A 17,502-nucleotide genomic window follows, 5' to 3' on the forward strand; every position below is an offset into this window, starting at 1 on the left:
CCATTCTAAAGAGTTCTTTTAAAATTCTTTTAGCTTGCAGAGATGGCAAAACCTTCACTCAGCAAAAATTCTTGTAAAACGAATTAATTAACTAATTAATGAAGAGTGTGTGTTCTTTCAGTAACCCTCTTCATTCTTACATTTTTTCCTTTCCCACAAAGTTGCTCAGCCTCTCTCACATTATGTTGTTGGAATCTCCATATTTCCCACAGTCTTTGGAGACACAGCTTTGAATGGATCCTTCACCAGGTCCTATAAAAAGTTAATGTAGGCAATATAATGGGCACATGGCTTCTTTTCATTTTGGGTGAATCTGCAATGCAAAGGTGAGGGCTGATGGAGACCAGCAACCAGTGTGTGCTGGGACAAGGGGAGCGGAATTAATTACTGGTGCACACAAAGTCATGTCATGTCTCATTTTTTCTAACCTCTCCCTCGCCTCACCTCTTTATTGGATTATATGAGAGTCTCTTGGCAAGAAAATGAAAAGGTTTTGCCAGGTAATAGAAATGCAGGTCTGAAAGGTAAAGTCTTATATTCATGTTTCTGGCGCAAGGCATACGTTTAAAAGAAATGAAAGTACTAAGCCACATTAAATGCAATAAAAGGCTCATCAATAAAACAAGTCGTGAGTTGGTCACTGGAATGTCTTCTTAAATGCACTTCAGTCCTGCATTTGTATAAAACTATGCAATGAAATAGTACAGTTCTATTTTTACCAGATGCTAGATGGTACCATATTTAGATAGATGAACTTATTGGTAAGTTTGAGTTCAAACTTCATGCTTAGTACTGAATTAATTTGGGAAATGTTTATGGAAATGTGTATGGAAAAGCACCGTACTCAGGAGATTTGATGTCTGAGATGAGGGGAGCGCAGATCAAAATATATATGTCTGTACCACTTTCATGTCCAGCTCCTTAGAGATTTTTTTTGTTTTCCTTCAGCTCTTTATTTATCACCGAATGCTTCTCAATATTAAAGCATTTTTAAAAAAATGGCATCTACACTAGCTGTGAATATGTTACCGTGCCTTCTGTCAGTTTGCTGAAGTTAGTGTTCCTGAAGATGTAAGGAAATTTAAATGGGAATGGTTACACATAACAGGTTCTGTGAAGGACCTACTGTGACAGAAATGTTGAACATGCCCCTTCAACATATTATTTGTGGCAACATCTGTATTGCCTGTAGTGTCATTAATTTTGTAGGGCCATTTTCTTTTCTCAGTTTTTGTTGTCTGTTGTTCTACAGTAGTCCCAGAAGCCAGGAACATACATTTATGCAAGCACACACATTCCCAGTTGTAAACAATAACAAAATAACAGACTTTTATTAATGCTGAACAAAGAGATGTTGATTACTGATTAATCATTCTTTTTGTTTGCAAAGTGTGCTTTTATGATGAATATATACAAACTAATAAGGGCCTGTTATCTGAGCTATGTACGCTTTTAAAATTACACCGATCAGGTGTAACATTATGACTGCCTTCTTGTTTCTGCGCTAATTGTCCATTTTATCAGCTCCACTTACTATATAGCTGCACTTTGTAGTACTCTGCATACTTTGTTAGCCTCCTTTTACCCTGTTCTTCAGTGGTCAGGACTCCCATGGACCATCATAGCACAGGTACTATTTGGGTGGTGGGACATTCTCATCACTGCAGTAATACTGAAGGGGTGGTTGGTTAGTGTAGTGAGTAACATCTCTGCCTTCTACGCTGTAGACTGGGGTTCAATCCCCACCTGGGCAAACACCCTACACTATACCAATAAGGGTCCTTGGGCAAGACTCCTAACACTGCCTTCGCCTACCTGTTGTTGTGTAACAATAATCAAACTGTAAGTCGCTCTGGATAAGAGCGTCTGCCAAATACCATAAATGTAAATGGAGGTGCATTAGTGGATCTGACACAGCAGTGCTGCTGGAGTTTTTAAACATTTCTGTGTCACTGCTGGACTTAGAGCAGTCCACCAACCAAAAATATCTAGTCAGCAGCGTCCTGTGGGCAGCGTCCTATGACCACTGATGAAGGACTACAGGATGACCAACACAAACTGTGCAGCAGCAGATGAGCTATCGTCTGTGACTTTACATCTACAAGGTGGATTGACGAGGTAGGAGTGTCTAATAGAGTGGACAGTGAGTGGACACAGTGTTTAAAAACTCCAGCAGCACTGCTGTGTCTGATCCATTCGTACCAGCACGACACACACTAACACACCACCACCACGTCAGTGTCACTGCAGTTCTGAGAATGACCCACCAACCAAATAGTACCTGCTCTGTAAGGGTCCATGGTGGTCCAGACCACTGAAGAACAGGATAAAAGGGGGCTAACAAAGAATGCAGAGTAACAGACGGACTTCAGTCTGTAACTGTAGAACTACAAAGTCCATAGTAAATGGAGCTGATAAAATGGGCAATGAGCGTAGAAACAAGGAGGTGGTCATAATGTTATGCCTGATCAATGTATATGAATACAGATGTTTGCTTAAGGCTTGGCTTGCCTTTCATTCAGGAACCTTTCAACCTGGCTTTACAATGCTGAACAACCGTCAGAGACCACCCTTCATTTGTTTAAATTCCAGGCAACATAGCCATTAAGTACAAGCTAATTTTCTAGAATCAGGATATGAGCAAGAATGAATAAATGAATAAATAAAATACACAAATGAGCCAAAACACTATGATCAGTGGGTGGTCATAATGTCATGCCTTATCGATGTATGTTGGATATCTTATGAGGAAGAATAGAAATTGGAAAAAGGTCCGATTGCCCATGTAAAAATGTAACATATTGAAAATGTATTTCATCTGAGGATGAGTGTCTGCTTGATGTCTGCTTGATTGTGTATCCGCATAGCAATACTAACAGAAATCTTTGTCCTTTTTTGCAGGCATACTTCCGACAGGGTGTTGCCCTTCAGTACTTGGGTCGCCATGCAGACGCGTTGGCTGCCTTTGCCTCAGGGCTGGCTCAAGACCCCAAGAGCCTGCAGCTGCTGACGGGCATGGTGGAGGCTGCTATGAAGTCTCCTCTGCGAGGTAAAGCTGCCATACCTTTCTCCCTGCCTTCCTCAACAAAAATAACCACAGAAGAGTGGGCAGTATGGCAAAAATGGAAGATCACTGTTCTTGAAGGCATTTTCACAATATGTATCATAATATTTAGTATTTCTGAAACTTGAGAGAATAAAATAGAAATATTTTTTTGCTGTTCAGTCAGTATGTATCCTAGCAGTGTGTATTTTACAAGCACACCAAATAAAATAAATCTGAAATTTATGAAACACTCTAAATTAGGCCATCATGTGCTATAATTTCTCATTAGGTTGAAGGGAGTTGAACTATACTGCTGATGACATGACTATATGGTCAGCGACCTGAAGCCTCTTGGCCTCCATATTACCACTCCTCTGTACACTGAAAAAGAAATGCTTGTCAGTGGACTCGATATCAACATATTCAACAAAAAGGGAAGATGACAAAAAATGAGATGTACTGCATTTTCCTGCCCCAAATACAGTTTATGGGCTGTGACAAGACGTGTGGGTTTATGACTGTTTAAACTAATCTAGGCTATCTGATCCATCATTTCATAGAAATGGGTGTAGCCATTTGAATGCATGTGTATCCAAACTAATCTTAATATGTGTATAGCTTATATCTGAAAAATGTGGGTGTAATTTGAAATGAAATAAGCAAATAAATTAATAAATAAAGGGTGCATTATCTCATGATTTTTAATAGGTTTTGACCAGTGAATGCATATATCATATATTTATCAATGAATCACGTTACTTGTACGTTTGCAGTCACAAACTACATGTATATGAAGTGGAATGTCTGAAACCATGCTAAACATAACCCATGTAAAAAGGAGTTTCAGCAGACCTGCTCAGCATAGCTAGCTCAGATAGCTAAAAAGGTCTGTCAGTAACATTGAGCACGAGACTTTAAGTTAAAACAATTTCTGAAGATTTCACTAAAAGTGAAATGCAAAATAAAGAATGTCACCTGTACGCCTTACAAGTGTAAATGTTCCCGTTTATGTAGATCTGCCATAAGTAGTATTAAATCTAGTTTGGAGAAGTAAAAGTACACCTTAGTTAACTTGGTGCTAACATAACATAGATATGCTGTAACATAGAGATGCTGTCACGTGGAGTGAGGAGGCGGACGCGGACGCGGAGATAAGCAACTTTTATTTAAGGGCAAATCCAGGGTCATGGGCAATATGGTCCAGGTTCAAGGAAGGACAGACATGACCAAATGAACACAGAACTCCAAACAGACCAGAAATAAACAAAACTCTTCAAACAGTACATACACTTCGAACAGCACATCCAACAAACATCAAAGACCAACAAGAAACTCAGGAAAACACAGGGCTTAAACACAAACAGGGATAACGAGGGATAACCGGACACAGGTGGAAAACAGGTGGGAACAATCAGAGATGGAATCAAAACAAAAGTACATGACAGGACTAAAAGATGAACAAAAGCACATGAGGAGACTGGGAGGGGCCAATCGTGACAGATGCTAGGAAAAATGTGCATTATTGTAGAAATAGAAATCAAATAAAACAGACTTTTAAAAGGAGACATGCATTGCATTACGATCAGATGTTGTGCTTTGCAGAAAACAAAAATACATTTGATTGTGTAGTATATTTTAAAAGAAAAGGTCTATGCAAATATACGCTTATTGAGAGTGCTTACTTCTGGGGAGTATGCGCTTCTGGAGAGATGGTGTCAGTAGTACTCACCCTGTCTCTGCAATCGAAATATACTGTTGATACCCAAAAAGAAACTGTGACATGATTTAGCACTTTAATAATAACATGGTATCATATTTTGCAGCCCTATAGAGATTCCTAGTCAAATTACACCAAAGCTGCCATGAAGCATCTGACAGTATCTACTTGGTACAGAGAGGTTTGAAATTCATCTGGTAACTTTTTAACCAAATTGGATCCACTTGCATGTTTGCATTTTTATTTAAAATATTTGATTACTGTTGAAAGGAAACGAATGTAAGTCATGCATACACTTGTTAGGTTGTCTGTATGAAACTCAACCATTCCTCTACTGCATTTGTTTGGTGTACTCTATCGTTTCTAAGCACTTGGGCATTCTGTTTCTCTGAGCGAGTCTTCTGTTACATTGATGCCTCCTTCCTTTTGTTCCTTCTTTCTGACACAGTTCTCCCGGCACAATGAATCCTCAAAAAGCTCTCCAAAAACACAAGTGCCAGGGATTCCTCTGGGTATCATCTCTGCCCAAAAGCGCTCTACTCCCATCTGTGTGCCAGCACATATCCTGCTCTTAGTGGCACAGCCCCTCTCTCCCTCTTTGTCCTCTTTGCTCTTCCTTAGAGATCAGACGCTTATTATTTTTTCCTCCCTGTGCTGCCTTCATCTGTTTCATCTGAGTCATATGTAGTGCAGGTTTGTGTTTCCCATCTCAAAGCAGTTTGTTTATTTATTTATTTAATTTAATAAATAAATAAATAAAAAAAAAAGACCAAGAAAGGCTTTCGTGCGGCTGCTTTGCTTTTCCTCAGTACTCCCAATTTATTTTCCTTTTCCTGGGAGATATCAAAGTCTGTTGGTTTAATAAAAACGAATGGTTCTCACTCGCTGTGTGGATGCTACAATATGGGCCGTTATCTTGAGACATCAAGATAGGCCATCATTGTTTGATACTTCTGCCCACCTTTTGTTAATGATACCTTTTAGCTCAGAAAATGCATAAAAATAAAACCTTTTCAATCACAGCAATTTTTTTCTCTGCTCAGATTAGATGTTTTATATGTTCTGTTAATATAGAACATTCCACGAATTACCTAGTAATGCCTTGCAAACGTCATAACACACCTACATTGCATGATGTTATAATGATGAGCAATAAAAGACTTGTGAGAGTAGAAGTCTCGCAGTTTCACAAGAAAAGCCTGGACTGAATACATTTTTGTTTGTTGATGATTCAAAATGACACCATAATAAAGTAACTACTTAAAACAAAATGCAGATGTCACTTGCAAAATGACATCTGGCATTTCCATTTCCTTCTACGAATGCTTGACATGTCTTTTATGGAATGGGTTTTAAAAAGGATGAGAGGTGGAGTTATTGCGTGGCTTCCAGCTTGCAGAATCAGCTCATGCTACTGAAGTGTGATATTGCAGTTTTAGATTATCATGTGGGGCCATTCTGCTTACATCCTTAATATTTCAGGCAAAATTTCATTTTATGTTTATGTTTATGTTGGGAGTGACAAGGATGGACAAGATTAGAAATGAGCAGATCAGAGGGACAGTGAAGGTGGAGCAGTTTGGAGATAAAGCCAGAGAGGCCAGGTTGAGATGGTTTGGACATGTGTTGAGGAGGAATAGTGGATATATTGGGCAAAGAATGTTGGAGATGGAGCTGCCGGGTAGAAGGAGAAGAGGTAGACCTCAGAGAAGGTTTATGGATGTAGTGAAGGTGGACATGGAGATAGTTGGTGTGAAAGTGGAGGAGGCAGTGGATGGGGCAAGATGGATGCAGATGATCCGCTGTGGTGACCCCTAAAGGGAGCAGCCGAAAGAAGAAGATATATATATTGGGGATACACAGTACAGAGTAACGTGATTATTTTTTTTATGACAAAGTAGTGATTACAATCATTTAAACTGTAAGGTGTTGCACATTAGTTATTGACTTAAGAATTTTGTTACTTGTGTTTCTCATATATCTATATATGTTAATTATATGCAATGCATTTAAAGCATAAATTTCCTTTGTATAGATTATCTACCTGCAAGAGCTTACCTTTAGGGTGCTCCCTTTAGGGGTCACCACAGCGGATCATCTGCATCCATCTTGCCCTATCCACTGCCTCCTCTACTTTCACACCAACTTGCAGGGCAGGGAGAGCGTGGGAAAGGCTGTAAACTTGAATAATCTGTCAAAGCATATAATCATTCTAATATGAAACTGGTGGATAAAAATCCCTGAACTGAAAAAACGAGCAACAACCTCCCATAAACAGACTAGACTTAGTCGGCATTCAGAAATCTGAGCTTTAAATTTATTCATAAAGATTTGTGTTTTTGTGTAGGTTATAGGGAGTAATGCAGAAGTAAAATAATGGGTATTATATTACTTTTCACATAATAAGTAATTCCATTACAGTTTGACAAAAGTAATTAGAGATGGATTCCTTTTTGTGTAACTACTCCTATGATGCAAATAGGGTTTTCTAAATGTATTAATGTTACACCTTTAATAGAAAGATGAGATAAAATAGTCCTTTATTAGTCCCACAATTTTTTTTTTTTTTACAGTTTGTTACTTTTTACTATATAGACAATATATATTAAAACTAACCTAAAAAAATAAGATACAAATATGAAATCTGTCCTTCATAAAGAATTATAAATAAATAAAAAAAGCTAAGATATTTTTCATTGTAAGGACATTTTGTCTGAGTTTTGCAGATGAGGTACTATTTTGATATTACACTTGGGTTAGTGAGGAGTTACAATATAAACAACAATAAATAGAAAGCTCAAGACTGTTTACACTGTAGAGATATTTAACAAAACATTGCACATGGAGTGTTGATTATATTGCACACAGGAAACAGGTGATAAAATCACAGTATGTTCTGTAGGTGTGTGAGGTGCAGTGAGGGGTGGAGGGGATTCTACTGGGAGCAGTGCTGGTTGTGCAGTCTAACAGCAGCAGGAAAGAAGAACCTGTGAAGGCGCCTCTTCACACACTTGGGGTGAAGCAGCCGGTCACTGAAGGAGCTGCCCAGTGCTGCCAGTCTCACACATGGTGTGGGAGCTGTTCTCCAGCATGGATGCTAGTCTGGCTAACATCCTTCTGTCTCTCACCATCTGCACTGGGTCTATGGGGCTACGCAGGACAGAGCTGGCCCTCTTAATGAGTCTGTCAAGTCTCTTCCTGTCCACAGGTGAGATGCTGCTGCCCCATCAGACCACTCCAAAGAAGATGGCTGATGCCAAAACTGTGTCAAAGAACATCCTCAGGAGTACCCCCTGCACTCCAAACGACCTCAGTGCGGGTACAGATGTGAAGCTATATTAAAAATATCAGCATTCCCAGTTTTTGGACTGATTGAAACTCAGCGTATAGTTCAAAAGCCATCATCTCTGATGGTCTGGGGGTGTGTTAGTGCCCATGGCATGGGTAACTTGCACATCTGTGAAGGCACCATTAATGCTGAAAGGTACATACAGGTTTTGGAGCAACATATGCTGCCATCCAAGCAACGTCTTTTTCAGGGACGTCCTGCTTATTTCAGCAAGACAAAGCCAAGTCACATTCTGCACGTGTTACAACAGCGTGGCTTCGTAGTAAAAGAGTGCGGGTACTAGACTGGCCTGCCTGCAGTCCAGACCCGTCTCCCATTGAAAATGTGTGGCGCATTATGAAGCGCAAAATACGACAACGGAGACCCCGGACTGTTGAGCAACTGAGGTTGTACATCAAGCAAGAATGGGAAAGAATTCCACCTACAAAGCTTCAACAGTTCCCAAATGTTTATTGAGTGTTGTTAAAACACGCCCCTGTCCCAACTTCTTTGGAACATGTTGCAGGCATCAAATTCAAAATGAGTGAATATTTGCAAAAAACAAAGTTTATCCATTTGAACATTAAATATCTTGTCTTTGTAGTGTATTCAACTGAATACAGGTTGAAAAGGATTTGCAAATCATCGTATTCTGTTTTTATTTATGTTTTACACAATGTCCCAACTTCATTGGAATTGGGGTTGTAAAGTACAGTGGAGCAACATAGCAACACTGCAAAGCTATGTGTTTTGTAATTGTTTTGACTAGATAGGTCGGCACCTGAGTGTCTCAATTTGGGCTGCTATCAAGACACAAGTTGTTTCTGGTTTGATTAGCCAGGTGCTGTGAGTAATGGGGCTTGAATGGAAGACCTGCAGGACAGCAGTTTCTGAGCTTCTTGCTTAGTAAGCTCTGCCGTCGTGTCTGAGCACCCAGTCCTCCTCCCCGAAGCATGCATGCTGGTTCAGTGTCTTCGGTAAAATTAAGATTTTTTTTTGTTACGTTTAGTTTTCATATGTACCTAATCAATATTTAATTTACTACAAAAAATGGCATCTTGGCAAATGAAATCATCTTAATTCTAGTCAATGTTTCTTGAGATTATTCTAAATATATACAGTGATTTGCACATAAGTTATAATATGTTAATATTATGCACGTTATGTCTAGTAACAAACAAAAATATCTGCTAATAATTACTGAAGAAAATATCAAGAAATCAACTGAATAATCTTTCAGTATTCAAGAATCTGAATAGTTTTCTTACAACAACCTTATAAAAAGAAATTAAATAAATTGACTAGATTTAAGATGTTTTCACATGCCTAGATATCGTTTTTGCAGTGTATGTTACACTTGTAAAACATAGCTGAATAATATCTTCTTATTATTAATTTATTCTCTAGACTTATTCCAAAAAGGAATTCATACACCCAGTAGCTAATGACAAACTTGATCAGGTATCAGGTTGTCCCGGTTTGAGGTAGCTTGTCCGAAATGGGTTGTACATCTTACCATTGCTAACCGCCCCCAACACATACACACATCCACCCCTCATCGCCGATAGAAACTCAGATTTGCAATGCATGGAGCAGAACAGCTGGCAATGGCTTATGAAATGGACTTGGGATGACTTTAGTCCTTATTCAGAAGAGGAGGACAGTGGAGTCATGCTCTGCTACATGACTCTGCTGCGGTCACTAGCTGTGGGCAGCCATTATATACAAGATGCTGATGGTGTGTGTGTGTGTATGTATGTGTGTATGTGTGAGAAGTTAACCTGCAGTGATGTTGTAGGTAGCTCAGTGTATGTTTACTGTCATAGTGCTTTTTTCCCCACACCCATCTTATGATTAATGGCACTGTTTGGCATGTCACTTGAAATACAATCATGAGCTATGAATGCGTATCAAAGACCCACTACCCCTGCACACACGCACAGCTGTGGGTAAAGCAAGAATGCTGATGTAGAACATTTCTGAGGGGTGTGTCATGTATTTTCTGATCTATGTATGCATGAGAATGAATGCAAAATGACTTTGAAGAATGAAATGTAAGTGTGGTCTGATTTTTTTTATTTTTATTTGAAAGGTCAAAGCTTGATTTAAGATAGATGTGTAAGGTTCCAAACTGTATACTGTATGTTATACTATACATGGTTTGATCCTCTTGTACAGATGAGCTGTGTGTGTGTGTGTGTGTGTGGGATTTGTGTATATATGTGTGTAATGTCAGCAGTCTGCCAGTGCTTGCTTCCACATGGCCTGGCATTGATTTATGTCACTGCTTGCCTCTTTTCTCACTGTTAGTCTCTATCTCTCTCCCCTCCGCCTCTCTCTATCTGTCTCTAGAGGTCACCTTCTGTGTCTTTGTCATTTTCCCCTTTTGACACTTATTTCTGTTAAAGTCAAAGTAGCACTTTCATTTTTTTTTACCAATACTACGTCATTCATGAACAATGATCTTTTCCCAGTTTCAGACAAATTCAATGAGAAAAACTGGTCCATCAATCCACCAATAATTCTGAACTTCACAATGGTGTTAAGTCTTTTTCAAGGCCTTAGGAGGAGATACTCTTGAATAGATAGATATCTCAGAGGTATTTCAGTAAGCTTTTACTGCCTCAGTATGACCACTGCCCCATTCATTAGCATACATTAGGCCTTGCAGTCGCTTCATCACTAAGAGAAATTTCCAAGCCAATTGTTTTTTTCCATAACAGACGTTTAACACTAGTTGCTGTTTTATCTCACAGATATTGATAGTGCGACTTCCCATCATTTTTGCTCATATCTCATTCTCCCGTAATTTAAGTACTTGTTACTCAATGAGGATTGGACAGCCATTTGAATCTTGCCATTGCTTGATGTAATAGAATCATTTTAGAATATTATCATAATCATAATAGAATATTTCGATTTCAACTAATACTTAGTATTAGAAGTAATACTCTTAGAAGTAAGAGTATTACTACGATACTTGTAAAACAAATTTAAAGATTATATTAATAATAAATTACAATCATGGTTTTTTTTTATTTTTGTTTATTTTGCATAATTTAGGCCCCTGTCTGCAAATCAGACTAGTACTAGGATTGTCAACTGTGAGAATTTATTTCTGTTATAAATGCCCATATGAGGCTAAAATGGGACAATGAATGCCGTCTTTTTTTACAAACACTATTTAAAAAAAAAACTTATTTGTTACAGAGAACTGATTTGCGAAGTCAGGCAAAAGTGTCCATATGCTGTGCTTTAGAAAGTATTTTAAAATTAACCAACATTGATAACCTCTATATCTGCTTCCTCTAAAACAAGCAGGTCTCTTATGCTCTCTGACCGCGTGACTATGTAGCCCAATATGGAAGATGAATTTTCTGGGATATTTTACTTTACATGGATTCCCCTACATCTTGCAGCCTATAATCTGACTTCTGGGTGCAGCCCAGTGATACTGATGACTTTACCTTCCAAATCATGTTGCCTTATTTGTAGCTGAGTACCAGTAAATGAGAGCCAGCAATAATTAAGCTGATTCTGTTTTTTGCTTGTTTTGTGTCTAATTGCGCAAGGGGTGTAAACCTTTGGCCTCATATTGATTTCATCATTTTGGTGCAATTCAGAATTCTTTTTAAAAATGCATGGAAACAAAAATGTGACCAGAGAGACTCATAACATTCTGGAATTATTGCAGTTGAATTTTCCACCTTCACCTTTGCACTGAACTAGTATTGTACTGTTTGTCTATCCCCTTATTTCTCCCCTGATTACAGAGTCAGTGGAGCCCACCTATCAGCAACTGCAGAAGATGAAGCTGGACAAGAGCCCATTTGTGGTGGTGTCTGTGATTGGACAGGAGCTTCTTTCAGCAGGGCACCATGCTGCCTCAGTGGTGGTCCTGGAGGCTGCACTGAAAATTGGCACCTGCAGCTTGAAGCTCCGTGGCTCTGTCTTCTCAGCACTCAGCAGTGCCCACTGGCTGCTGGGGAATGCCGAGAAAAGTACAGGTTACATGCAGCAAGACCTGGAAGTTGCCAAGACTTTAGGTACAAACAATACATTTTATACTAAAACATGGATTTGTTTGTTTGTTTGTTGTGCAATATACTGATGCCAGAAAAAAAATGTGAAGCGAAGTAAGTCATGTGATAACGAAAGTAACTATTTCTATAGTATTATTAGTAGTAATATATTATCTGCAAGATAATATTTATTCAGTCTTATTAAATACATTATGTTTTGATTGTCATGCTATGGTTAAAAAAAGTCAGTTTTTCCTTATTTTGTGAGTCTCTAGTATAGTGTCTACACTCATGTTTCTAGATTGATACTAATATGATCTGGTCTCCACTCAGTTTTGGTTTTGTGCCAAGGTTTGGCAGCACCCCTGATGTAGGCCTTCTTGACTGACAGTAATAGGGTAGCTTTAGCTGTCAAACCCAAGAGAAGTGTGACGATTAGGTTAAAATGTTGTCAGTGTGAGACACGCTTATAAAATTGACTGTTGTATTTCATAGAAGCTTTTGATGTTGATGACGCAGGCAGCGTTCTCCTTAGCGTTTATGATATTTGAGTCATATTTTGTTATCTCGTATTTGCTTTAGCCACTTCTTGGAGAAAACGCTTAGATATGATTAATGATAGTGCCTATTAATGTGACAGTTTCTAGTAATAGAAGTAGGTGTGTAATTCTCAACATACTACAAATTAAATTTGATTACAGTTGTTTATGAATTTATTCAGCCTGTCATAAAATTTCATATTTCACCACAATTTGATTGTATTTTCTGTGACATTCTGTGACAATTCCGAATTATTTTTGAAAAATGTGACTGTGGGAAGTATTTGCTCAGTAGTGTAATACACTTAAAATGCACACACACACACACACACACACACTGTCTAAGCTGCTTCTCTCTCAGGGTCGTGGGGGGTGCTGGAGCCTATACACTTAAAATAAATATATAAAGAATATATTTATTCTATAAAGCATATTTAATATATACATTGGGCCAAAGAATAACCTGCATATATTTCAACATAAATGTTTAAAAAAATGTTTTAAGGGATGATAATAGTTCTTCAAAACAATTCTGACTACAGTTAGACTATCAAACATATTTAAAAGCACAGGTTATATCTACTTTTGCTGAAGGCTTGAAGAATGCTGTAGGAAGTTGTTTACTTGTGTGCAGCCATCCTGAAAGGGATGCTCCAGAAGGTTTCCACATAATCAAACAACAGAGTTACCATTACTCTTGAGTTTTACATCGCTTATTATCCACTTTTTGGAGGCACTATATGACATTTTGTGAAAATCAAACCAATATTTCGGAAAAGCTCTCTGTTATTTATGGACAAACAAATTTGGTGTTACTGTCCTACAGTCACTAGAAGTCAGGTGTCTGTTTTGGATTTGTGGACATGGACAAAATTTAGTCTAGCACTGAATTTTAATATCAATAGCCAAAGTTCAAGGTTCTAAGGTTTCTAAGCTCTGCGTCTGGGAAACGTTCCATATATAACTAGATCTAGATGGTAAGGTCAGCCAAAACTAGCCTACTTCTCAGTTCTTCTGCAACACATGGAATTTAATCTTTGAAAACTGCATGAAAGTTTTGTCTGCGCAGTTGAATTACTACCTTCAGATTCAGATTGCTTTTTCTGACACCCATTCAGGATAGACCTGTTAGACTAGTGCTCAGTAAGACATATGCCTATTGACCTTCTCGTTTCTTCATCGTCAGGTGACCAAATTGGAGAATGCCGTGCCCACGGGAACCTGGGGTCGGCATTCTTCTCTAAAGGAAACTATCGTGAGGCCCTGTCCAACCATCGCAACCAGCTAATGCTAGCCATGAGGTTGAAAGACCGTGAGGTAGGCAACTGATGTGTGTTTGTGTGTGAGTGTGTGACAAAGGCTTGCGAGAACTGCTGTTTCATGTGCACATATAGAACGGGGATAGGGTCTCTTATGTCTCTGTGTGTGTGAGCATGATACACTGCACCAACATGAAATCCATTGCTGTTCAGGACAGTAAATATGATCTTTCTTGGTTCTATTGAAGCATAGTCCTGCACATTGTTTTTCTTTGACAGGTGAACATGCCTTTATTCAATTCAGACAGGATACTATGACATTTCATTGCAGCTAGACAAATGTCAGCTGTGTCTGATCAAATCAGTTTTCATTGTGTGATGCACTCTAATCTTTAAGCTCGATGAATTGAATTGAAACAGTTCCACTGTTGTTGAGGGCAGTTTGGTACCATCAAAAATTCAGTCCCTTGCATGAGCTGTATGTCATTGTGTGTCATACCACATCATGGCTGCACCTCCCAAGAGAAACGGAGAGAGAGAGCGAGTGAGACGGTGAGGTTCTGGCAAAAATACGACAGCTGTTGTATTCATTCATTAGAAAATGTAATGCATGTATTTGTATTCTTGGTGGGCTGGTAACTAATAACTCTTGTCACTATACACTCTTGTACTATCTGTCCTAATATAGGGCTGAATCTTGTTGGCAACTTCATGGTACGATACAGTGATAAAACACACGAAATGAACAGATATTTTTAGTCAACGTTTATAATTTGATTAAAACTATAGTTATTGTGAGTAAATAACATTAAGGAGAATGATGATGGTTTTTACCACTGTAATTTTAACTCTATGTCTGGCTATAAAATTATAATTAAACAAGAAAGTGCTTACTAACATCACACTGACACTAAACATTACATGCAGTATAGTAACATGTCTGTTTAGTAACAGCACTACAAAAAGAAGCAGTAGGACAAACAAATAGTGTAAGTGCAAATGTCCACCCATCCATCCATTTTCTAAGCCGCTTCTCCGTCAGGGTCGCGGGGGGATGCTGGAGCCTATCCCAGCAGTCCTCGGGTGGAAGGCAGGATACACCCTGGACAGGTCGCCAGTCCATCGCAGGGCAGACAGACAGACAGTCACTCACACCCAGGGGCAATTTAGCACGTCCAATTGGCCTGACTGCATGTCTTTGGACTGCGGGAGGAAACCAGAGAACCCAGAGGAAACCCACGCAGACACGGGGAGAACATGCAAACTCTGGCCACCCAGCCTGGGAATCGAACCCAGGCCCTCCTCGCTGTGAGGCGACAGCGCTACCCACCACGCAACCGTGTAGTGCAAATGTATAACTGTTAATCATAACAGGTTACACACTAAATACTGTTTGCAACCACCAACTAAACCATCACACATCTAACAACTGTACTTGCCTTAACAACAGTCAATAAAGGATACTCACTTAATTCTCACACACAAGATCAGCTAATAAATTAATGAATACACTGCACTCTGTGTTCCATTTGTCATGAATGTGGGACAGATGGGGCCTGATGAGATGGGTACAATAGGGCCTTTTATACAAATGATAATAAATAAAGACCAAAACTATAACCATAGTGTTTGTCAGTCAGACTTGAATGCAGTATTGGTTTCAGTCATCGATATTCACCATATGTATTGCATAAATAAATCAATTGTAATAAAATTTTGAAATGAGCTCTACCCTAATATCGTGATGAAGGGAGTGATGGAAATTTGGGATGGATAGAGAAATGTAGTAATGTTCATGGATATACTCAGTTGAAATGATGCTGGTCTGTTTTAGCTGAATTTGTTAAATTATTTATCTAAGTATTGACAATATAAACAGCAGGGTGTCTTATCCTTGCCCTGTGGTGTCTGTACACACTTACTCTATTCTTCAGCTGTCAGTCTGAAGTGGCATATGATGAATTTGAACTTGAACCTGCAAGAGAGGGTTGAAGGTTAATGCTAAGATGCCCCCCCCACACCTCTCTCTCTCTCTCTCTCTCTCTCTCTCTCTCTCTCTCTCTTTCTCTCTCTCATTGTTCTGGGTGACAGGTGCTCTTTCAGGCTCACTTCCTGTCAGTCGGAGAGAAGAATGACCAACACTTCCCCCTCATTCTTATCCAGTCCGGGCAGGCCACTCTTGCGTGTGTTTGTCTTCCTTTCAGCCAGAATCAGGATGATTTAAACAGTGCTTACACACACACACACACACACACACACACACACACATACACACACACACAGACAGACCCAAACACTCAGACATTATGCCCGTTAGATATTAAAGACGCATAAGGTTTCATTCAGTTATTTAAGATTCATGCGTGTTTTCACAGTGTCCAAAAGAATGTATAAAGTCTTTAGATTCAACAGTCTTTAGATTTAACAGTCAGTGTGAGACTTGGTGTGTTAGTATTATTATGCAGTTATAGCCCAAGCTGGCTTGGCATTTGTTTGGATAGATTTGAGCAAAGACTTCCATATACACAGTGTTCTCAAATTTATTCCATAGATATTACACACAGGTGTCTGTACTGACCGGGACTATTGCGTGTGCCCTTTACAATAGGTTTGAAGGGATTTATTGGGAAAAGGACTTACAGGGATTTGGGGTTGCTCTGGCCAACCTGTAATGCAGCATGCCACTAATTCACGGACCAGATGGTGGTTTTTAATGAGGTGTGTGTGTGTGTGTGTGTGTGCGCTTGCATGTGTCTGTTCAAATGTCTTATTTTCAGGTGATATTTGATGCTACTTTGTGTCTGGATTTGTGTTGCATGGTGTACGCGTGTCATAGAATGTTCAGTAGAAAACTAGGATTCTTCCTGAGAAAAAAAGTCTAATAGAAATACATGAACATCTATTTGGTAGAATAAAAAAACTCTTAAATGTATATGGAGACAGAGATGTACCATCTACACTGATCTGCTTCCATTGACAGAAACATTTAGAGTTGTAACTATTATTTGGGGCAGTCGTGGGCTGGAGGTTAGGGATCTGGCCCTGTGACCAGAAGGTTGCCGGTTCGATCCCCAGGGCCGACAGTCCATGACTGAGGTGTTCTTGAGCAAGACACCTAACCCCCAACTGCTCCCCGGACGCTGTGGATAGGGCTGCCCACTGCTCCGGGCAAGTGTGTGCTCACTGTGCCCTAGTGTGTGTGTTCACTAGTGTGTATGTGGTGTTTCACTTCACGGATGGGTTAAATGCGGAGGTGGAATTTCCCGGTTGTGGGATCAAAAAAGTATCACTTAATTCATCTATAAAAATAAAGAAATTAATGGTAGTTGAGTATATGTAATGAGCTTATGCATCAGGATAGCTGCACGTGATGACATTCCATTACGGGTATAGAAATAAAGGCAGTAATCTCTTTTCAGATACATTATAAAATAGGGTGATTAACAATAAGACAACATTAAAACCAGTCATGCACACCAAATACAATTTGCCTGTTTTTTCTGTGTTTATTTAATTTGCCACCTGTTCGATTTTTGCAACTTTTGCAGGAGAAATTAACTCCTGCCAGCACTCTCTGTTGTATCTGTGGTT

At 39.1% G+C, this 17,502-nt stretch overlaps 1 protein-coding gene across 2 annotated transcripts in view; it reads left to right on the forward strand.

Annotated features, from left to right (window-relative positions):
* The window catches only part of LOC108437402 (tetratricopeptide repeat protein 28-like), a 156,922-nt gene that overhangs the window by 50,716 nt on the left and 88,704 nt on the right, over positions 1–17,502 (forward strand). For both annotated transcript variants that reach the window (XM_017714482.2, XM_017714483.2), the window contains exons 2-4: positions 2,902–3,049; positions 11,865–12,137; positions 13,839–13,969. In XM_017714482.2, the coding sequence (XP_017569971.1) occupies positions 2,902–3,049; positions 11,865–12,137; positions 13,839–13,969 (552 nt within the window). The remainder of the gene's footprint in view (positions 1–2,901; positions 3,050–11,864; positions 12,138–13,838; positions 13,970–17,502) is intronic.

Source organism: Pygocentrus nattereri, chromosome 20 (assembly GCF_015220715.1).
Source record: "Pygocentrus nattereri isolate fPygNat1 chromosome 20, fPygNat1.pri, whole genome shotgun sequence".
Lineage (NCBI taxonomy): Eukaryota > Metazoa > Chordata > Actinopteri > Characiformes > Serrasalmidae > Pygocentrus > Pygocentrus nattereri.